This window comes from Nannobrachium achirus (genome assembly GCF_963921795.1).
Source record: "Nannobrachium achirus genome assembly, chromosome: 11".
Classification (NCBI taxonomy): Eukaryota; Metazoa; Chordata; class Actinopteri; order Myctophiformes; family Myctophidae; genus Nannobrachium; species Nannobrachium achirus.
In genome coordinates this window covers 56,273,783-56,295,923 of record NC_137820.1, presented here as the reverse complement: position 1 = coordinate 56,295,923, position 22,141 = coordinate 56,273,783, and the positions used below count along the sequence as shown (strand labels likewise).

At 42.0% G+C, this 22,141-nt stretch overlaps 1 protein-coding gene across 1 annotated transcript in view; it reads right to left on the bottom strand.

Annotated features, from left to right (window-relative positions):
- Positions 1–22,141, bottom strand: part of LOC308294479 (transcription intermediary factor 1-alpha-like) — a 45,213-nt gene that overhangs the window by 21,067 nt on the left and 2,005 nt on the right. Inside the window, exons 2-12 of the mRNA XM_080737213.1 lie at positions 21,304–21,422; positions 19,492–19,639; positions 18,779–18,911; positions 18,214–18,330; positions 17,392–17,506; positions 16,481–16,627; positions 15,119–15,233; positions 14,006–14,193; positions 12,755–13,048; positions 2,239–2,580; positions 1,759–1,864 (exon numbers count right to left, since the gene is read on the bottom strand). Coding sequence (XP_080593339.1) covers positions 1,759–1,864; positions 2,239–2,580; positions 12,755–13,048; positions 14,006–14,193; positions 15,119–15,233; positions 16,481–16,627; positions 17,392–17,506; positions 18,214–18,330; positions 18,779–18,911; positions 19,492–19,639; positions 21,304–21,422 — 1,824 coding nt within the window. The remainder of the gene's footprint in view (positions 1–1,758; positions 1,865–2,238; positions 2,581–12,754; positions 13,049–14,005; positions 14,194–15,118; positions 15,234–16,480; positions 16,628–17,391; positions 17,507–18,213; positions 18,331–18,778; positions 18,912–19,491; positions 19,640–21,303; positions 21,423–22,141) is intronic.

Genomic DNA, 22,141 nt, shown 5'->3' with positions numbered 1-22,141 from the left:
CTCTCTCTCTCTCTCTCAAACATAATGTGTGACCTGCCAAGTGGCAAGGAATGTTGCCACTGTCCTCTCTCTCTCACACACACACACACACACACACACACACACACACACACACACACACACACACACACACACACACACACACACACACACACACACACACACACACACACACACACACACACACACACACACACACACACACACACACACACCACTATCCAAACCTCCACCGGCTGTCCCTCCGTCACTCCCTCCGTCACTCCCTCCGTCACTCCCTCTGTCACACGTCACACGTCACACTTTTGCCCTGCTCATATCTCTGCAACCGTTGCCCCGATCCATGCCAGATTTTGCACACACACTCCTTGCCTGCCAAACTACAACCTCCAAGGACCCCCGGAGTTTCGGGGACCCCCAGGTCCCTGGGGGACCCCCAGGTGTAAAAAATTACCAAATGTGCAAAAATGACCAAATGACCACCCCAACGGGGCTGCTCTCTCTGTGTCACACACACACACACACACACACACACTCTCTCTCTCTCTCTCAAACATAATGTGTGACCTGCCAAGTGGCAAGGAATGTTGCCACTGTCCTCTCTCTCTCTCTCTCTCTCACACACACACACACACACACACACACACACACACACACACACACACACACACACACACACACACACACACACACACACACACACACACACACACACACACACACACACACACACACACACACACACACACACACACACACACACACACACACACACACCCACCCCTTCACACCAGGGAGTCCAGGAAGGATGAGCCTCCATGCTTAAATAAACAGACCTGGGTCCACTATCAAGATAAACCACTACACAGTATCTCTACAGTCACCCTGCTCCTACAGATTTTGCCCTAAAATCAGGCACACCAGTACACAGTATCTCTACAGTCATGTAATCACAACGCATCTGTCCCATCTAGCGCCACCATCAGGACGATTTTGCACAAACTACTTTTTGGCCTATTTATGGAGATAAGCGACCAACGGTCGCTTATCTCCCGATTAGGGAGTCTTACTGGTTTAAGCATGGAGGCTCATCCTTCCTGGACTCCCTGGTGTGAAGGGGTGTGTGTGTGTGTGTGTGTGTGTGTGTGTGTGTGTGTGTGTGTGTGTGTGTGTGTGTGTGTGTGACACAGAGAGAGCAGCCCCGTTGGGGTGGTCATTTGGTCATTTTTGCACATTTGGTAATTTTTTACACCTGGGGGTCCCCCAGGGACCTGGGGGTCCCTGAAACTCCGGGGGTCCTTGGAGGTTGTAGTTTGGCAGGCAAGGAGTGTGTGTGCAAAATCTGGCATGGATCGGGGCAACGGTTGCAGAGATATGAGCAGGGCAAAAGTGTGACGTGTGACGTGTGACAGAGGGAGTGACGGAGGGAGTGACGGAGGGACAGCCGGTGGAGGTTTGGATAGTGTGCAAGTAACTGCGACCTACGGTCGCAATAATGTTGGAAATTCTGATTAGTCACCTTAGTGCCATAGTTTGTACAACGAGGTACAACTTGTAAGGATCGTGCAGTCGAATGCACGTGCATTCGATTTTGTGGAATGAGCAACAGCGCTAACCTTGTGAGCTTCAAGTTCAGGCAGGTGTACGTGACTGAGCATGGCTCCTGTAACTGTAACTGTGATGAGTATGTGTGTGTGCTCCGAGCATCAACATGCCACGTTTGTCCCTTCAGGACGAGACCCGCAATACAGTACCTACCATTTCTGTGAGGTATAGAGGACGCTAGGCCCTGTGGGTAGTTGGGCCTCAGCATCTGAACGGTGCCACCCGGGTCACTCCTCTTGTTCAGATAGGAGGCTTCCATCTAAAACACACACACACACACACACACACACACACACACGTGCGTGGACGCGCACACACCAAACGACCTGCTGTTTTAATGTAACACACACTCACTTAATACATTTACTGCAGTGGTACTCAACATGCCAGGGGGGTCCTTGGAGGGGGGTTACAGGGTAATCGTTATAGGAACCAAATGGACCCTTACAGGTCTGTAACTCTGAGGAGAGTACAAATGTACACTGTTTCATACATCGGCTGGAAAATGTAAAAATCATTCTATTCAGTATTCAACAATAGAAGATCTACAAGCGCACAGCTTGTACATCAGCTATTTTTGAATTTTCTTTAGAAAAATACCAAACGTTTATTTTTAATTTTTTTTACACAAACCTTCTCTTCTGGGGATCCCTGGCTCAAGGTCCCTTCAGACGGGGGTGGTCCGTGGCCAAAATACATATCAATTTTGGGGGTCCTTGACATGACAAAGTTAGAGAAATCCTGAATTAAGGCACTTGCCAGCTGCCGCGAGTGAGGAGAAGTGAGACCGCCGCCGTTGCTGGGAAGCGATGGATTGTGGGGAGCATAAAGATGCGACGTGGAGAATATGGCCACAGGTTTGGGCTGGTGGCTGGGGCTGCTCCCTAGCCCCCTCTGCTGGCTGGGGCTGGGGCTGCTCCCTAGCCCCCTCTGGTGGCCCGGGCTGCTCCCTACGCCCCTCAGTGGCTGGACAGACTGCCAAGAGAGAGATAAGGTTGACAAATATGTTTATTCATTCGTTTTCATTTTATTTTATTTTATTTTATTTAGTTTAGATTAGTTTTCAACGTGGGTTTGAGGGTAGTTTTTTTTGTGTTTTTATTGTAGTATGAAGTAGTCATAGCCTCGTGTTGCCAGACTATCACACTGCGTGGATATCTGCCGAGGGCAATTTGCCTTTGCAATGGCAGATTCGTCTGGCTACGGGAGGCTAGGGTAGTCATTATTAGTCAGAGGTGAGATTCATTCAACAACCTCAGAAAATGTTTGAAAAATAGCTGATCTACATGCTCACAATGTGTCACATCACGATGTGTTATGAGATTTCAGATCTGCTATTTTACCATTTTCTTTCACAATTACCTTTCTTTTAATTTCAGTTACCTAAAATACTAGTTTGAGTCATTTCATTAGTAACTTTTCCCTCTGTTTACATAACAAAACAATACATTTTCAGGCATAATTTCCCTCTAGCAGATGTTTTTGGTTGCTCAAAAACATCCCCCTTTTTTGATTGATTGAATGCTTTGTTAACAGTTTGCAAACACAAGGCATGGCGGCACAGATTCATACAAAAGAATATTTAAAGGATGACCCAGATAAGCCCTCAGGGCTCATTTCCATTACGGTCATGTGTATTGAATTCATCTACCAAACAGACCTAACAAACAGTGAAAACACCAACATACAGCTAGATGGCAGTGTGTTTCAGCAGGTAAACACCACCACACGACTACAGTGGCTGCTAACTGCTGGGAAATTATGCGGGGAAAAGTGTATCTATTGTTTTGTTATGTACACACAGAGCAAATATATATTATGCTATGCCTTTAACTATAGAGCACAAAGCCTGATGTAATTTATTACAAATTGAAGAAAATCCCCATTCTGAATTCCCATAGACCTTTTTTATATCGTGTCATACAGTATAAGAAAAATCAACTGACAGTGAGATAACGTTAATGTTACTGCCGCCAAATTAGTTAAATCTTTGCCAGAAACAGACTGTATTAAATATGAGTGACTTACTATCGCAAACGATACAGAGCCTCCTAGACAATATCGGCGGGACAGTTTGTTTATTTTTGGACCACATTGCTTATATGAGACGATTTTAAGACGACCCAACAATGTTATTCTCCATAGGTGACAAACCTCGGCGACCCAGGGGACCAACGAGTGACGTCAGTACTTTGGTACTTTTTCTATATAATAGCCCTGGTGGTGAGTGAGGCTCAGACGCTGCAATCAGTGTCACGTCATCACCCATGCTGTCACCTCCTATGAACAAGTGATGATGGATACAGAGATGAAAGGCTGCTGGCAGGCAGTGGTGGAAAGCAACTAATCACATTTACTCAAGTACTGTTTACTTTACTGGCAGTGTTTCCACATTTCAATACTTTTAACTCTACTCCACTACATCTCATGAGGCAAATATTGTGCTTTTTACTCCACTACAATGATATGGAAACTTTAGTTACTAGTTACTTTGTAGATCTGATTTGTTATTACAGAACATAACATTAACCACGTCAGCCCTGAATACATTTCGGCCATTTGAAAATAGCCGATCTACATTGTTGAGCTTGTAGATCTGCTATTTTTCAAGGGATAAAAAAGGGGGGGAAAAATAGGTATGCCATTTTTATGTCTCACAGCCCCAGAAAGAAAAACAAAATAAGTGTTAAAATGAACAGTAAATATTTTCGGGCAAGTGGGCATGACCTTTAGGCAAGCAGAACATGACCTGTACTTGCCCAACGGGCAAGTGCCTCTGAGACCTTAGTGTCAACTATAGCACTTGTCTGACTTTATTCCATCTTTCCCTTCCTCGATAAACTTTCTTTTTCGGGCGCTACTCATCTCACAGTTTGGTGGTGGCACGCACCTGGGCCATATGTCAAATCGACCAGCTTCATGGAGAATTGATTCCTTGCATTTTTGCTAAGAGATACGTTGTATAGTTTAATTTATATATAAACGTATCTGTGAAATTTGGGAAAAGTGCAATTTTTAAAAATTGCACCTTTCCCAAATATGGAGATGACTGACATCATAGATGTCTGACATCATAGACCACGAGACTGACACAGTATGACACAATATGTCCATATATGGGCACTCCAAGATATGGGCTTAATACTGATGATGACATCATGGATCTCCATACATGGGCATACAAGGGACAAGGACGGAATGGTTAGCACCGCTCGAATAGGGTCAAGGACTAACAGATACAGTCAGAGATATTTCTAAGTGTGACTCGCCTCAAGGCACCTGAAACCATGTCTGCAGATGGCCCCACTAATGGGCCATTCACACTGAGCACTATAATTATAACTAAAAAGTAGTTTTAAAAGTCAAGTGGATGTCAGTGTTCACCCCGATCTAGATTAAAACGCAGCTGCAGGTGCTTACAGCAACAACAGCAGCAGCAGCACATGCTGTGACTTGAGCAAATCTGCTTTCAATTCCAATAGAAACAATAAATATATTTCTGTGCCGCGCAGCGGAACATAGGCCAATCTATGAGCTCACAAAGCATCAGGGATGATTGACTCAAACTTATACATTTTCATTTTTAGCATGGGTGAGATTGCACTGATTGGGTCAGCTGGTATACATACTGTATAACCCCCGAGGGAAGATACAGCAGCTGACCAATCAGTGGCAGCTAAAGCCTTATCTTCCTCAGGGCTTATACAGCAGCTAAATGATGGCCGCGGGGGCTGAACGTAGCACCAAGCTAACGTTCAGGCATGGAGGAGACTCTGGAGACTCTGCCTGCCACCAAACATAGTTGATGATAGGGCAGAAAACGAAAGAAAGTATCCTAAATGGAACACAAAACACATCAGCTTCCTATTCTGACTGGCTTTTCACTATTATTATTATTATTATTACCTAATCGGCAGTGGTGTAAAGTAACTAAGTACATTTACTTAAGTATTGTACAATGTTGAGGTATTTGTACTTTACTTGAGTATTTCCAATTTCCGATACTTTTACTAACACTCCACTACATCTCAGAGGGAAATATTATACTTTTACTCAACTACAATTATTTGAAAACTTTAGTTAGTTACTTTACATGAATAAATGATAATATTATAAAACAATTTGAAGCTGGTGGGACAAACGGTTCTCGAGATACGCGGGGCACATACCATACTCACATACTCACAGATATTTCTCGCATTTATTGTAAGATACATTAACAACTTTAGCCCTATTTTATACCTAGGCTATTTGAAAATAGCCGATCTACAAGCTCACAATGCTTTTTATTTTGCTTCTATGCATTTGATCAGGGAGGGGCAGAGAATGTTAGAGAGGCAGGGGCTGACATTTCTAAAAGGGCCTTTTGGTGAAAATATTGAAAATAGCAGACCTCCGAGCTCACAACGCGTCGCGCTGCGTCGGTGGGTCTTGCAAGGTTAATGCCTAAGTTGTAAACTACTGTTCAGTCACTATGGTCCCACTCTGTGGAATTCCATACCAGCCGATGTAAGGTCTGCTGCTTGTTTTAAAAGCCAAACTAAAAACACCTCTATTTTCACAGGCTTTCAGTTAGGCTCTTATCTTGTTTTTGGACTGTCACACAGAATTTTGGGTTTGCACTTGTTGTATGAAATGTACTATATAAATAAATGTGACTTGACTTATCGTCCGAATGGTTTCCATGTGTCTGTATAAATGTATCTGTTGAAAAGCAGCGGATAATATATCCGAGCTTGTAGATTGGCGAGAGTGAGTACACATATTTTGCAGATCAAGTTGTAATATTGCAGACCTCTGCATGAGTACAACTGTGGATTGCTTTGCTACTATATTCAACTTTATTTATTGCGACCGTAGGTTGCACGTTTAGTATGTGAACAGTCACAGCGTATGTATGTATGTATCTCTGTCTATAACGCCTGACACTGTGGTTCCATGGGTTTGCCGCTCTGACATCACGCTCTGGCTTCACTGTGATGTCACACTAACAAAATCCCTTTTATGCCCATATATGGAGATCCCTGATGTCATCAATATTAAGCCCATATCTAACATGACTTCATATGGGAATGCCCATATATGGAGGCCACATCGGCCACATACCACACTAGCGGCTGGTTCTACAGACAGGGATCTCCATGTATGGGCATAAAAAGGTATGATGTCAGATGTCATAGACATCATAGGACTTTCACACAACGAATAACTGAGTAAGCATGTTTGGGCTCTCACAGCATATCTCCATACAGTACATTGATCTCCATATATGAGTAACAGGGGTCTCCATATATGGGTAACTGGTCCGATATACTTCACTGGCCAGATGGCCAAGAATTGGCGCGGGCGAGGTCGCATGTCGCCCTGAGGCGTCTTACAAGTATACTATGTAACATTATTATTACACTATATTATACCATTATATATACGATCTGACTATTTATTATTTATTTACTACCGCAGATAACGTCCCAACAGCTTGTTCATAACAGAGTGATGCAATTGGCGTGGGCTGCAGCCTACAAGAGAGCATTGTTCTCTCAAAGTGTCTGCAGCCAAGAGCATGGAGGCAAAACAAGCCATGAAGATAGACTAAACAACCCAGAGCACTAGACATATCAGCCATTAGTTATGCACTGTCTGGGTCAGCTCTGTGTCACATCATCCTAGATCAGCGTTTCTCAAACTTTTAAATTGCAAGGTCTCCCCTTAACTCTGTATACATGGAACCAAATCATTTGGTTTCCATTTGTACACTGTCAGAGTTACAGACTTGTATGGGTCAATTTAGACCCCTCTAAAGGAACCCACATAGTCCCTGGAATCCACTTTGAGGAACACTTCGGTGTCTGAAATGTAGGCATTCAGGAAACACTCTTATCCAGAGTTCGGAATAAACAAGAGTACACATGAACTCTAGTCGATAAACAAGATAAATAAGATAATAAACACTTAGATTAGAGTACAGAGACAACAATGTAGTGCCTCAAACTCAAAGGAACGATAACTGGTAAACAATGAACCTAGCATCTGTCTAAACAACAAGCAAATCATATTGTGTACATTTGAAACTATAGGATACCACCAGGTAAATAAGGGTACGCAGAGGTACTATAGGGGGTACTTGAGGGTAAATGGAAACATATATTTTACTGTTATGTTTAATGATAAAACACTGACACACATATGTGAACGTGCTGCTCTGTGAAGCTTTAAACCAAATTAAGTACAACGTTTGACTAGCACAACTGTTACTGATTACTGTGAATAGAAAACAATAGGCAACTTTTATTGTCAACATGTTGACATAAAACTGGACTTTTGATGTCAGTACTTTCTTTTTTTTTTTATTATAATTTTTATCCCACAATTTTGTAACCCATTTTTTCACCCAGTGCTAATTGCCTATGTAATCCTGGGCTCTGCTCTCCCTCTGCCGCGCCTGGGGAGACAACGGACTGACCTCATGCTTCCTTCTATGCATGAGGAGCCCAAGTTGCTTCTTTTCACCTGACAGTGGAGATTTCCCTGGTTTGGACGTAGCGCGTGGAAGGAACACGTTATTCCAACCAGTTCCTTTCCCCTCCATCAGGCGCCCCGGCTGGCCAGGGGGAGGCATTATTGAGACCAGGATTACGTGCATGTTTTTTTGTGAGGGTATCAACCCTAGGAGACACGGGGAGAACATGCAAACTACACACAGAAAGGCCCTATCCCCCGGCGGGAATCGAACCCAGGACCTTCTAGCTGTGAGGCGAAGCGCTAACCACTGCGCCACCGTGCCCCCTGTCAGTACTTTCTAATCAAAATGTTGTTGTCAATTAAAGGGGGTACTTGGATTCAGCAATCAGGAAAAGGGGGTACTGAAGCCCAAAATGTTTGAGAACCACTGTTCTAAATCGCATACTGTATTTGAAACTATAGGATACCGGGTAAACAATTAACCTAGCATCTGTCTCAATAGCATGCTATCTAAAATCGCAATCTTAACATTTTGTGATCGTGAAACTACTAAACTAAAAACATGACAAAACAGGATATATCTGCATGGTGAACATGGTGAGCATAAATTGATTTAGATTGCATGGCTGTGAAGCAAATGCAGCAGCTTTTGACTGTAATGCATCTTGACAAGGAAAGGCATAAACTGCTCAGGATGTGAAGGCTGTCAGCTACATTTAGGACACTGCCAACATGCGCCTGTGCATGTTAAGAAGCCTTGTCAATCAAACAGATGGACAGACAGACAGACAGACGTGTGCGCACACACACGCACGCACACACCATTGCTACAAGCTCACATCACTTCACAATGTGTCATAAGCTTGTACATATACAGTATCAGCAATTTTCTCTATTATTGAAACATTTTGAACGTGAAAGTGGTTAAAGGACAACTTTGTTTTTTTTACAACAAGGGTTCATATTTTAGATTGTAATTAGAGAAAAGAAAAAGTGAGTGTTAAAATGTTTTCATTTGCTTCGTTCTATTGTTTTATCGTGTTTACCGTGCTAAAATGTGGGGCATGCGTACAAGTAGCTAAATATGTCTTTTTAGACAAAATAAGCCAGCAGTTTCTTTATTGCTATTTACAGTAACACTTCTAGCCCCCATAAGTCACATCCAACCATGAAAGGTTGCGTTGTATCTTGGGAATGGGCTTATTCTGTGTAAAATGACATATTTAGCCACTTGTACACATACCCCCAACCACTGAAATAAGAACCTCTAAAACAATATAAAGAAGTAAATGAAATAATTTTAACACTCATCTTTTATATTCTTTAATTACAATCTAAAATATGAACCCTTGTTGTAAAAAACTAAAGTTGTCCTTTAAGTGTGTTTGTGGGTTTTGTATAAAGATTGAACCAATAAAACGTATTAACAAGAGCTTGTGACTAAATAATAATGACCACGGGATCAAATACAACACAGGTTATTTTTTTTGAGCGCTGCTAGCTGCTCCTATACGTGACTTTGTGTGTGTGTCCATGTGTATTATGTGCAGTGTTTTTCCATTGTATCAAATACTGATGTTTTATGTCCCTTGTCTGTTTGGACAATATAATGATGAGCACATATCTATCTATACATCATCATCATATTGTGCTACTCGAACCCACACTGTTTCTTCAGGAACAGTATTTCCTAGCGTGAAGTGCGGGTGCGATTTTTTAACGTTGCTCCTGGAAGGAGCTAAGCTCCAACGTCTGGTTTTGTCTGGGCTCTGAAACGTGGCCTACATCTTTTTGTGACATTTGAAGAAAATATGTAGGAAAAGGAGCAAAAAGTGTGTTTTGGAGAAAATTCAAGATGGCGGAAAATCTATCCTGGCCTATATGGGGAGATGCGTCTTGACCCAAGGAATCCAGGGAAAAAAGAATTTTAATTTTCCGATCTACGGTTCAAGAGTTACGGGGCAAAACGTAAAGTGGGCCGTTATAGCGCCACCATGAGGCCGAGTGATGTAATTATTTTTCGATTCATTCTTAAAATCATTATGAATCTCCTCTCCGAGGTTTGAAACTGTAGCTCCTATGGTTTACGAGAGAAAAATACTTGAAAGTGATTTCTTGCATTGTCCCATTATAAGTCAATGGGGACAATTAAGCGTAGTTTTTGCCGATTACGTCGGCATGGTAAGGCGGATCGGAACGAAAGGTAATAGCACACCATTCCCGGGCCGAGCCGCACATTTTGATGTATATATTGCGCGAGTGGCGTAAATGGTGCGGCACTAGTTACGCGCCGAAGTTTAGGCTACACGGACGGACGGAGACAGACCCACACACACGGCCATGTATAGGAGCGTTGTGACCACCGCTCAAAAAAAGGAAAAGGCAGCGCGCTGTCACAGATAAAGCCCCGGACACCAATGTCTGAGTAACATCATCCATCATCCATGCAACTATGCAATGCGGTCACACATTTCTCCGACACCAATGTCGGTGTAACATCCATGGGATTTATGGCTCTTTGAAGTGAGCCGAGCCGGATCTCTGCGATCCGTTCCTTTTCAAAGAGCCGTTCAAAATACTGTCTCATTTTAGTTACTTTTAGTTATTTTGTTACTTTCTAGATTTTGATTATAATTACAAATCACTTCAACCCTATATAGGCCTGCATTTTGGCCATATACATTTCCGCCATTTGAAAATATTAGCCGATCTACAAGCTCACAATGTGTCACGTTGCGACACATTGTGAGCTTGTAGATCTGCTATTTTCAAATGATTTTTCCAAATGTTATTAATTGGAAAACCTGTGAAATGTGACGTTCTGCATATTGAGTACTTTCTATTCAATATGGGGCTAAATGTACTATAATCATATTTTTGTCTTAGGAATGCTACAAATAGTCTACAACACATTATTGAACTCAAGTCTCCATGGCACGAGTAATCAATAGAAAAAAAGTCATTTTGGGGGGTGAACTACTCTGTGCATTTTGATACCAATACTTTAGTGCTTTTACTCAAGTACATTTTAATTACACTTCTACTTGTGTATTTTGTACATTGTAGTAAAGAATGTTTGTACTTTTTACATGTAGTATTTTGAACGGCTCTTTGAAAAGGAACGGATCGCAGAGATCCGGCTCGGCTCACTTCAAAGAGCCATAAATCCCACCTGCAAGAAACTCAAGCCGAATGAGCTCCTCGCCCTCCACACGCTGACAGAGACACAAGCTTGTTCTTCATCAGGAAACAAACAGCGAAAATTGGATTTTCCAAAACAGACCCCATCACCCGTCGATCCCGTTTTAAAGAGGAAAGAAGATCTTAAAACCAACTTAAAGTGATAGTTCACCTATTTTTGACATGAAGCTGTGTGAAATACTTGGCATTAAAATAGTGGTTACAAATGTATTAATTCATTACCAGAGTCCCGTGGTCAGAGTTCTGTTCAGTTTTAGATGAATATAAAGTAGTTCCGGTGATTTGGCAGGGGCTCATGGCCCAATCATTAAAAATAGATGAATCCACAAAACTAGCGTCATTTGTATTGTTGACCTATTTCTACCAAATAGACCAACTTTCGTTCAACTTTGACCCCTCTGTCACATGGTACTATTTTTTGTGTCCAGTATCACTACGCCGCTGCAACGTATTTCCCCTAAACAAGGTGCTTTGCAGTCAGCTGATCAGAACGAAACCTCGCTCTATATGGTAGAAATAGGCCAACAATACAAATGACGCTAGTTATGTGGATTAATCTATTTTCAATGATTGGGCCACGCCAAATGGCCCCCACCCCATTGGAACTACTTAATATTCATCTAAAACTGACCAGAACTCTGACCACGGGACTCTGGTAATCAATTAATACATTTTTAACCACTGTTTTAATGGCCAGTATTTCACACAGCTTTATGTAAAAAATAGGTGAACTATCACTTTAACTTGCTAGGTTTACATGGTGTTGATTTATATCCGATCTGCAAACTCAAAACTGGTCGCACCCGCCTAGTTGTCTGACTGTGAGCTTCAACCGACTTTACACAGACACACTGCAGTGCAATTATTTACTATACAATCTACTGTTATTACATTTGCGTGTTTACACATTGGGAGTTAATCTGTTATAGGGCTCGTGAGTCGCGCTGCTACTGTTGCAGCGCGACGCGTTACATTACATACATGACATGATTATGTCTATCCTACCGTACTGCAAAAAACACATTTTTCTTCCTTGTTGTATTGTTGTTTTTACTGTGCAAATAGGGAGCTTGTTTAATTGGGTATGTGTCAAATTAATTAACAGACACATATGCATGCACGTAGCACATGCAAAAAAGCAATCCATCTGTAACCAGGTGTGGTTATTTAAATAAAACCATTGTTGGAAAATGAAATAAGGCATTTAATTTATTTATTCTATGTGTACTGTTCAATGTGCATGCATGGATATGCTATTCATTATCTGGGTTAGGCAGGCAGTGGACCTAAAGCAGAAAATCGATAAAAATTATATAATGCAATTGTTTTTACTAATATCACGAGTAATATCGATATATAGGTATTCAACAGTGTTATTGAATATAACATAATAAATTATATATAATTATAACACACACACACACACGCACACGCACGCACACACACACACACACACACACACACACACACACACACACACACTGACCTGGGGTGTGAACCCGGGGCTTGGCAGCCTGCCAGTGGGGCTGAGGTGGTTGGGGGACGGTGGCACCATGAACCTGCGGCCCCCGGGCTGGGTGGAGACCAGAGGGGCCACGGCCACACCGCCGGGGGCCCCCACCACGCTGCTCTGGGAGGGGGAGCCTCCCTGGATGGGCCCTCCTCCTCCACCTCCACCAGGAGGAGCGCTCCTGGGCAGACGGACACTCCAAGGCCAGGTCCAGGGCGGGGGAGCGGGGTGGGGGGGCTGCCAGTGAGGCTGGGGGTTCAGCTTGTCCACCTGTCCATTTATTGATTTAGGCCACAGTCACAGTTAGTAGGACGTATCGCCAGTGGTGGAAAATGTACTCAAATGTTTTGCTTCAGTAAAAGTATCAATACTGCATACTGTATATAGAAATATTCTGTTACAAGTAAAAGCCCGGAAATCAAAATGTACTAATAGTACCAAAAGTTCTTTTTTTTTACTCATTATGCAGAATATCCCATTTCAAGTTTTCAAATGTATAAAAATCTTTTGAAAATAGACAAATGGCCGAAATATATATAGGGCTAAAGTGGTTAAAGTATGTTTTTTTTTTTTATAATAATCCATATCTACAAAGTAACTAGTAACATAGTAAAGTGTTCAAATAAATGTAGTGGAATAAAAGTACAATATTTGAATCAAAATCATACTGAACCACTGCAGTTAGTAGTAAGTAATTGCCATTATTTTAGATAATCACAATTATGTTCACATAACATTGTTGCTGTCAGGCAGAAACCTAACTTTTTGTGTGTTTCTTCGTAAATGAACACCCTATATGATCACACTACAGTGTCACACAAAGGCATTAAAAGTAGCAGATCCATAAACTCGAAACGGGGCAGCAAGTGACCCATTTTTAGCTTAAAGATCTTTTGCTATTTTTTCATTTGAATCCTGAAAACATTTTTGGACAAGGTTTCCACCCGACAGAGAAGATAATCGTCATAATTGTTTCAATAAATAAGTAAGCAGGAAGGAATAACCAAGCTCACAATGCTCCATGATTCGACCGTTGTGAGCTTGCAGATCAGCTATTTCCGTTATGATTATTTCAATGTTATGAAATGTGTTAGTCATTTCTTTTTTGGGTTATTTGACACATCTGCCTCTGCATTTATGAAGCCTAAATGCCAAACAGAAATGTAAATTTGTATTTATTACGTTCAAGTTTTCAACGCCAAAAAGATAATTACAGACAGGCCTAACCTGCATCTGGAGCTGGGCCAGGGTGTTATGGGAGCCCAGGTGGTGGTGGAGGGGCCCCGGGCCCCCCAGCGGGGCCCCTGGGCCGCTGCTGGGGGAGCCCGAGGGCCCCGGACCCCCAGGATGATGTGGTGGGATGCCCTGGAACGCTCCCATCTGGTGGCCCGGTACCGTCTCCACCACTAGAGAGCCTGAGGGCATGTGCACACACACACACACACACACACACACACACGGAAAGAGAATTCCAATTAAATCTTTACTGTGGAAGAGGTGTGCTACATACTAATACTAAAAATGAAATACTATCAGCTAATAGTATAGAATAGAATTAATATTGTATTTTATTCCTGTAATGCAGCATGTTTCTGTGCAGTGGTATCATGTAATGGTATGAACTAAACGTAAAATAATCAATTACAGCTGTAACTGATACACCGTTGTTAGTATTATATCGTCGGTGCTTCTTTTGTAGTCAGGAAACCAGCAAAACATTCTCAAATGACTCCAACAGAGACAGCATTGGTTTAACCCTAGGGAAGATTTTCTTTTTTTACATAATGTACTATGGACGTAGGTTTGACAGAACATAATATTATCAAATATTTTGCATAAACCTTGTATCTCCATATTTCAAATTTCAATTTCAATTTTATTTATTTTCTTGCAAATGAATTCCCTATTCCGTCATGCAAGAGTGCCGCACAAAAGCAATGAAAATAGCAGATCTAAAAGCTCACAACTCGTTTGAGATGAGATTCATTGTGATCGGTTATTTCAGTGTTTGTTAATAAGCAGTTTTGGACATATAAGGCAACAGCATGTAATTCATTAGCTGCCTTACTCGATGTTGGAAGCCCAGTAGAAGAATATTGCTTCTGTCGTGCAGAATCTCCATATTCAAACTTTTTCCGTAAATTAACGCCCTACTTCATACTACAGTGCCACACAAAAAAGTCAAAAGTAACAGATGCACAAGCTCAAAACACGACATGAGGCGTCGTGTTTTGAGTTGTAGATCGGCTGCTTTTGCTATTTATTTATTTGAATCCTGAAAAGTAGGAGTTTTGGACATACCAGGTTTCCACCCGACATGTAATGCATTAGCTGCCTCACCCAGGTCTATGTTGGAGGCCCAGTACGAGGAGCGACACTGGAACCTCACGGAGCTCTGCGGTACGAAGGAGGCGCTGCACTTGGCCCGCAGCAGGTTCCCGATCTGAAACAATATCTATATGACACAACGTAGACATGTTATTAATAATGCTGACTCCGGCGGGGAGACACACAACAGAGTATATCAAGAGAGCAGCAGCACATGCAGCTCTGCTTTTTGTTAGGCTTCTTTGGAAAGACATACTGCACTCCCCAGTAGTATCATGGAAACCCGTTTGGAAAGCTAAACCAGGAGGCTGGTTTGAGGATGAGAAGGGATAGACTGATTCAACCAATAAAACATTACATGTCAAAACGTGAAAATAGACGATCTACAAGCATTGTAGATCGCTGTGAGCTTGTAGTTATAGATAGATAAGCCCCATTTCCACTGTAGGGCCAACCCAGTACTAGAACTTTCCAGAACCAAGAACTTTCCAGAACCCGTGAAGTTCCGGGACCAAGTTCTGCTTTTGTTTCCATATATAGGCTAGTCAATCTGAGTTTTGACCCAAAAGAAATTGCAATAGTAATGGTTCAAGGTTTTTTATGATCCTTAGGGTCATCCAAATAACATATTAAAAGTTGTGAAATATATATTGTCTGTTTTTAGCCAGAGGAATGTTTTTCGTGCAAAACAAATGCTTGCAGTGGATTCAGAATCATGACAAACCCCTAGTTAGACCCCTCACATGCTACTTAAAGAAGATTTTTTGGGGGGTCTTTTTTCCTGTATAGTAAGTGAACCCCTTGAATTCAACTTGATCCACTCAATATATAATTCACAACTTTTAATATGTTATTTGGATGACCCTAAGGATCATAAAAAACCTTGAACCATTACTATTGCAATTTCTTTTGGGTCAGGCCCTTTTTTAGCTTAGATTGACTGGCCTAATAACCAGAACTAACCGGGGTCCGAGCAGGCCCCACTGCTGGCCCCGCCCATAGGTTCTAGTTTAGAACTAGTTTAGTTCAAGTTCTACTTCAGGAGCAGGACCGAAAAAAGGTTCCAGGAACCTTGTCTGAAACCGGGCCGTGTGCAATGGAAACAAAACCAGAACCCAAAAAATAGGTTCAGGTTCTGGAAAGTTGTGGTTCCACCTTGCAGTGGAAAGGGGGCTTCTCCTGTTTTCCCCAGGATGGGAAATCTGGGGGTTTAAGTGAATGAACACCTGCGTCCCTATTCTAGGGACGAACATTTGCCAAAGAATGGTCAATCTACAAGTTGACAACACGTTGTCACCTTGTTGTGGAGTGGCTATTTTTTGGTTAAAAGATTTGGTGTAGAGACAGTACAGCGGAATGAATGGTGAGACTCACCAGTCTCTTACAGTACAGCAGAGCGGTGCTTCCGTTCCTGGCCGTGGCCCACTGGGTGAAGCTGATCACATGGTCCATGTGTCTGGACAGATAGCCGATGTCCTGCTGCTGCTTCCTCAGCAAGCTCTCGTGGTCCTTGGTGACGGCCTGAAACACGATGGGGAAAACATGGAGAAAGATCTAAACTTAATCTAAACTTAATCCAAACCCTTCCCATGGGGACATTTTCTTGAAAAGAAACAGCTTTGGACATACTTAAATAAGAACAAGATGTTGTGCATCAGCAATGGGGTTTCTCAGTAGACCAAAAGTCCAGTATACTGTACATAAAAAGTGGGAATAAAAAATTTCAAAAACATAGTAAATCCAAAACTTTAAATCAATGGGGGACAAAGTACTCACATTTCCACTTTTTTATTGGCACACGCCAACAAAGAACGCTTGTAAACACGTTTCGGCTATGAGCCTTCATCAGAGCATTGGACATGCAGTACAAGGTTTCTACCTGGCAATAATAAGTGCCTTACAGTAAGTGGATACAGTTGCTTGGGGGTATGTACTCAGGGATTCAGGGTACAACATTAAGCTCGAGTCACACTTGTCAAACCGTTTTCTCCTGGGGGAAAAAAATGTTTAAGTCAACCTGTTCTCCCAGTTCTTCACACTGAACTTCAAGCAACTATGACTTGAGAAGGTTGACCTTTCTGTATTATAGATCCTTGTTTTGGGTGGTGTAATATTGGTGTGTAATATAGATGTATGCCATCAAAATTCTAAATGAAAAAAAAAAAAGTTTTGAACATTTCACTGCATTCGCAATGTATATAGAATATATGAAAGTTTAAAGTTTGTAATTATTATTATTATTTTACACACTTTTCCTTAGATGGCTCGAACATTAGATTTCGTACCTCGAGTTGATTGACCAGAATCTTGCCCTTCTTGTTTATCTCCAGTATTAAGCTGCAGATGGCCTTCTTTATCTCGTTGTTGACCGACGTGCGGTTCTCATCAACTTGGTTCAGTCTGCAAAAGATGAAGCGGAAATGGCTTTGTTTCAATCGCTTTCTCTTCCAATGGTTTTGTCTGCAGGCAGAATAATTCTTTGGCACTGAATTTGACATTATATACATTGAAAGGCAACATACAACAGCCACATCTTTACAGTACACTGTATTCTATTTCTGTATTCTATAGAGCGGGTGGTCCACTTATTTCTTTATTGAGACAGATGGTGAGATGTGATCCTTTGACAGCAGAGGTTACATGGACTACTCTATCGACACAGATGCATGTTACCTGTGAATTTCACATGTCTCATCAGACAATACTGGAAACATAAACTGTTTTCTACAATGGAATTTCTTTAAATCCCTTTCCATGTTTCTTTGTTTGTGACAGGAAACAGAATTGTCTGTCTGTCTATTCTAGAACCACTTTCACCCTGCCGTCCCCATTTTGAGCATGTTATTATGACAGGGTTAAATGTTTCAATACTGTAAGTCTCTACAACAGCAAAAAATAGTTAATACGGCGTGAAAATCTGCCTAAATGTATAAATGTTTTATATTTTTGAAACATTTTAGCAAACGCAAATCTTATATAGGGATCTCACTGGCACAAGATCTTTTCAGATGGGTGTCTGCGGCAAATACATATTAATTTGAGGTTCCTTCACATGAAACAGGCATAGATGTAGTTGTAGTTGTGCAACACATGAATTTAGGACGTACCCGTTGTTTATAGAGGTGGACACTTCCTCTATCACTCTCTTCTTCTCTTGCAGCTGTCGTGTCATGCTCTCCATGTGTTGTTTGTGGTTGTTGTAAGCATCCTCCAGGAACTGGTAACTGAACACAAACACATGCAGTTCAAATGGAGCACCTCACCCATTTTCAACCTTATATATATCTGCATTTATTTACACAGCTTAATTAAATGCTTGATTCTGATTGGTCGATCGAGGAATTCAGCGCTGTGTTATTTCTGGATAACGACCACTCTGCTCTATAACAGACCAATGCCTAATCAAAGGCTCAAGAGCACCTGCTGCACTGTGTGACTTTTTGCTGTATCCAACATGACAGCCATGTAAACAAACACACATGTAATTTACAACTAAACGTTGTTCTCAATAATGTTTTTGAGAACAGAAATAGACAATGCAGTAACCGAAATTGGATTCTATCTGATCGACACTTCCTTGTTTTCCAAGGAAGCCGCGTTGTGCCAAAACTTATGGAATACTTTCACTAATGTGAGCAAGAAGGCCCTACTGTACGTGGGGAGCGAGCGTACTTGTGGTCTTTGTGCTTGAGCAGCTGGCAGTCCCTGCAGGTCAGCAGGTCACATGTCTCACAGAAGAGCTTGAGAGGCTCCTGCTTGTGGAGGTTGCAGAACACCGGCCTCTTGGTGGACACGCCGTGGGCCTCTGATGGACCAGACAACAACACCTTGTCAATGAATATCTCCATATTCTCCATATTACATATTATAACTTTGTGTGTGTGCGTGTGTGCGTGCATGTGTGTGGTTTCCCCCCCCATAAATGAACGCCCTAGTTCAGTGGTATTCAACCCTTTTTCATATTCAGGTCCATTCTTTATTCTGCATTTGAGCCGCGGACCACCATTTGATGAGATTTAGCCTCTCAGACCCAAAATGTAGTTAATGTTGGATACGATTTTGTCCACAATTCCATGCTGTATTGATATGGTACCATAGGACAGATATCTACATTCTCTAATCGTGTAGACTTCTTGTAAATCAAGTAACGCAGATGTAATTTAACTCTTGAGTGAGTGTTCCATTTTACACTCTCAAGAGTTTAAAGATCCATAAGGTTCCATTTAGCTGGTGGTCCCCATCATTTAGCTGGGGACCACCTGGAACCCTCTCAAGGACTGGTCTCTCCGGAGACCGGACCACTGTTTGAAAACCACTGCTCTAGTGCTCATACAAACAGCGTCACACAAAAGCATCAAAAGCAGCAGGAGAGGCGAGGAGGATACCTTGCAGAACTTCCTCCTTGTGGCGGATGGTGTGGTCCTTGGTGTACTTGACCCTCTGGTGAGCGTCCACGCAGGTCAGACACATGTACTCCATGCACTCTGCACAGTATCCCGACGCCTCCGTGTTGTCGTCGCACGTCATGCACAGCTGCACGGGGACACACGGAACGATGGCAATAATGTACAAAACCTTTCTTTTTTCATTATTATTATGTGTGTGGGCCTACATCTGGCCTACATCTTTGCGCAAAGCGCTCAACGTTTGTTGTACGCCCAGGGTCACATTGGACAACCAAGTTCACGGGATGCTTAATGAAATTTAGCGCTATAAATAGCACCGCTCACTTCACACTAGGTGTGTTTTTCTTTTCTTTGAATACTTTTTCATTACAGAATAAAGCAAGTACTATACTGTACTTTAACACAAGAACAATTTTGATGAAGCATCTTTCACTTGTAGTTGAGTTCATGGGTTGGGTACTATTTATAGTGCGCCCCTCATCCAGTTATTACACTGGCCTGGGGTGCAGCCCGAGGAAAGAGGAAGAGAAAACATAGGAGAATACAAAGAAGGCTAAAACTAGGACAACCAGAAAACCAGTCACACTGAGTTTGAAAACATGACCAACGACAAAGAACTGCCATACCGACTGAGAGAAATACAACAATGTGTGAACATAGCAGCAAGATCCAAACTGTTGCGATAAAAGAAGGCTAGCCAATGGAATACAACCACCATAAGGACTACTAACCATAGAGTGTAGCAAGTAGACCTCTAGACCTACTGCACAAACAGAGCTGCTACTTTTTAAAGCATTTTAAATCTGACACTTATAAAAATAAGATAATACAGCCGTTTGTCACAAAGTGGGGTTAGGTCTTTTGCACTGTCAAAAGATTGGTCTTATTTGTTTCAAAAAGCTTTATACCCTAACCCTGTATATATAACTAAATGGATGGCATTTTTTATAGCGCTTTTCTAAGCAAGTTGCGAACTCAAAGCACTTTACAATGGTCCATTCATTCATACATTGGGAGGTGAAGAGGCGAACAGTCAACGCCAGCTTCCTCACTTCCTACATTCACAAACCAATGAATGGTGGCAAGCTTGCACCGACCAACTCAAGGATTCAAACCGGTGACCCACGGATCATTGGACAACCTGCTTTACCTCCTAAGCCACAGCCGCCTATTAGATATAGTTAAAGCATGCATATAACGACCAGTGTTGGGCAGTAACGAATTACTAATAATATATTACTGTAATATTATTACTTTACCCAGTAACAAGTAGGGTAAGGTATTACTCTGCCAAAAACGGTTATATATAACGCATTACTCCGCCAAAAAACACCTCGTTACTCGTTACCAGAGCCATTTGATTTGAGCATGGGTTTGATTTGCAGGGTAAAGAAAAGTGATATAACTTAATAATATATTATATATTACTCTTTATTCCAAATAATAAGTAATATAATAGTATTACTTTTTCCAAGGAGTAATAAGTAATAAGTAACGATTACTCTCCTAAGTAATATTGCCCAACACTGATAATGACGAAATGTAACATAGCTCCGTTTACACAATGCTGTACCCCCCAACTGCATATACGTTCCCCATTTTCAACAGTTTTTAATATATTTGGACACTTGCTTTGCAATGTATGTTTTCTCATGGCAATAAAGCTCCTTTGAATTGAAATCAAAAATGTAATTGATTCAGTATCAAAACAGTATCTCCACTTTGACTGGAGTACTGTGTGGGGTTCAGTTGAGTAGTTTGTCCATCAGTGGCTGTATGACAGTTACACACCTGGAGGGTTCTCTCCACGGTGCTGCTAGGAGTCTCCACTGTGTCCTTCACAAAGAAGTTCTCCATCACGTCCACCTCCATGCACTCCTGTCTGCACACCGGACAGCGAATCACATTCACTGAGAGAGAGAGAGAGAGAGAGAGAGAGAGAGAGAGAGAGAGAGAGAGAGAGAGATACAGTTTAGATAACCACTTCCTTCATTATAATTTTTGATAAACACAAATACAATCACATACAGCATTGCATACATATTATTGTATTGGTTCTCAACGTGAGGTACAGGGATCCTCTGGGTTACTTGAGGGGGTTCCAATCCAAATGGACACTTATAAGTCTGCAACTCACAGTGTATTTGGAACCAAATGGACCCTTACGGACCCGTCCATTTGGATCCATTCGTATACACTCTCAAGAGTTATTTATGGTGTTCCTTGAAATGAAAGAGTTTGAGAACTACTGACAGCATGGTAGAACCGGTTACGGAAATTATTTCCAGATGTGATGGAACCGATTCTGGATATGCAATGTTGGATCCGGTTCATCCGCTTTCCTTCGGTTACGTATCCACACCCTAGCTAGCTATCCTCCCCAATTTAGTCATTATTCCAATCAATTGCTCCCAAAAGGATTTCTGTGTCACTGCTTTGTACTATACCGACTCACCTGCCAATGAGGAGCCCCCATCGGGAGGACGTAGAGCCTTCGTCCTACTCTTCCCACCCAACATTCCCTGCTGACCGGTACCACCGCAGCCCGTAGAAGTACATGCAATGACCAATCACCATCACCACCAAATGAAAAACAGTGCCACTAGAGTGTGAAGGCCGGGGTAATGGT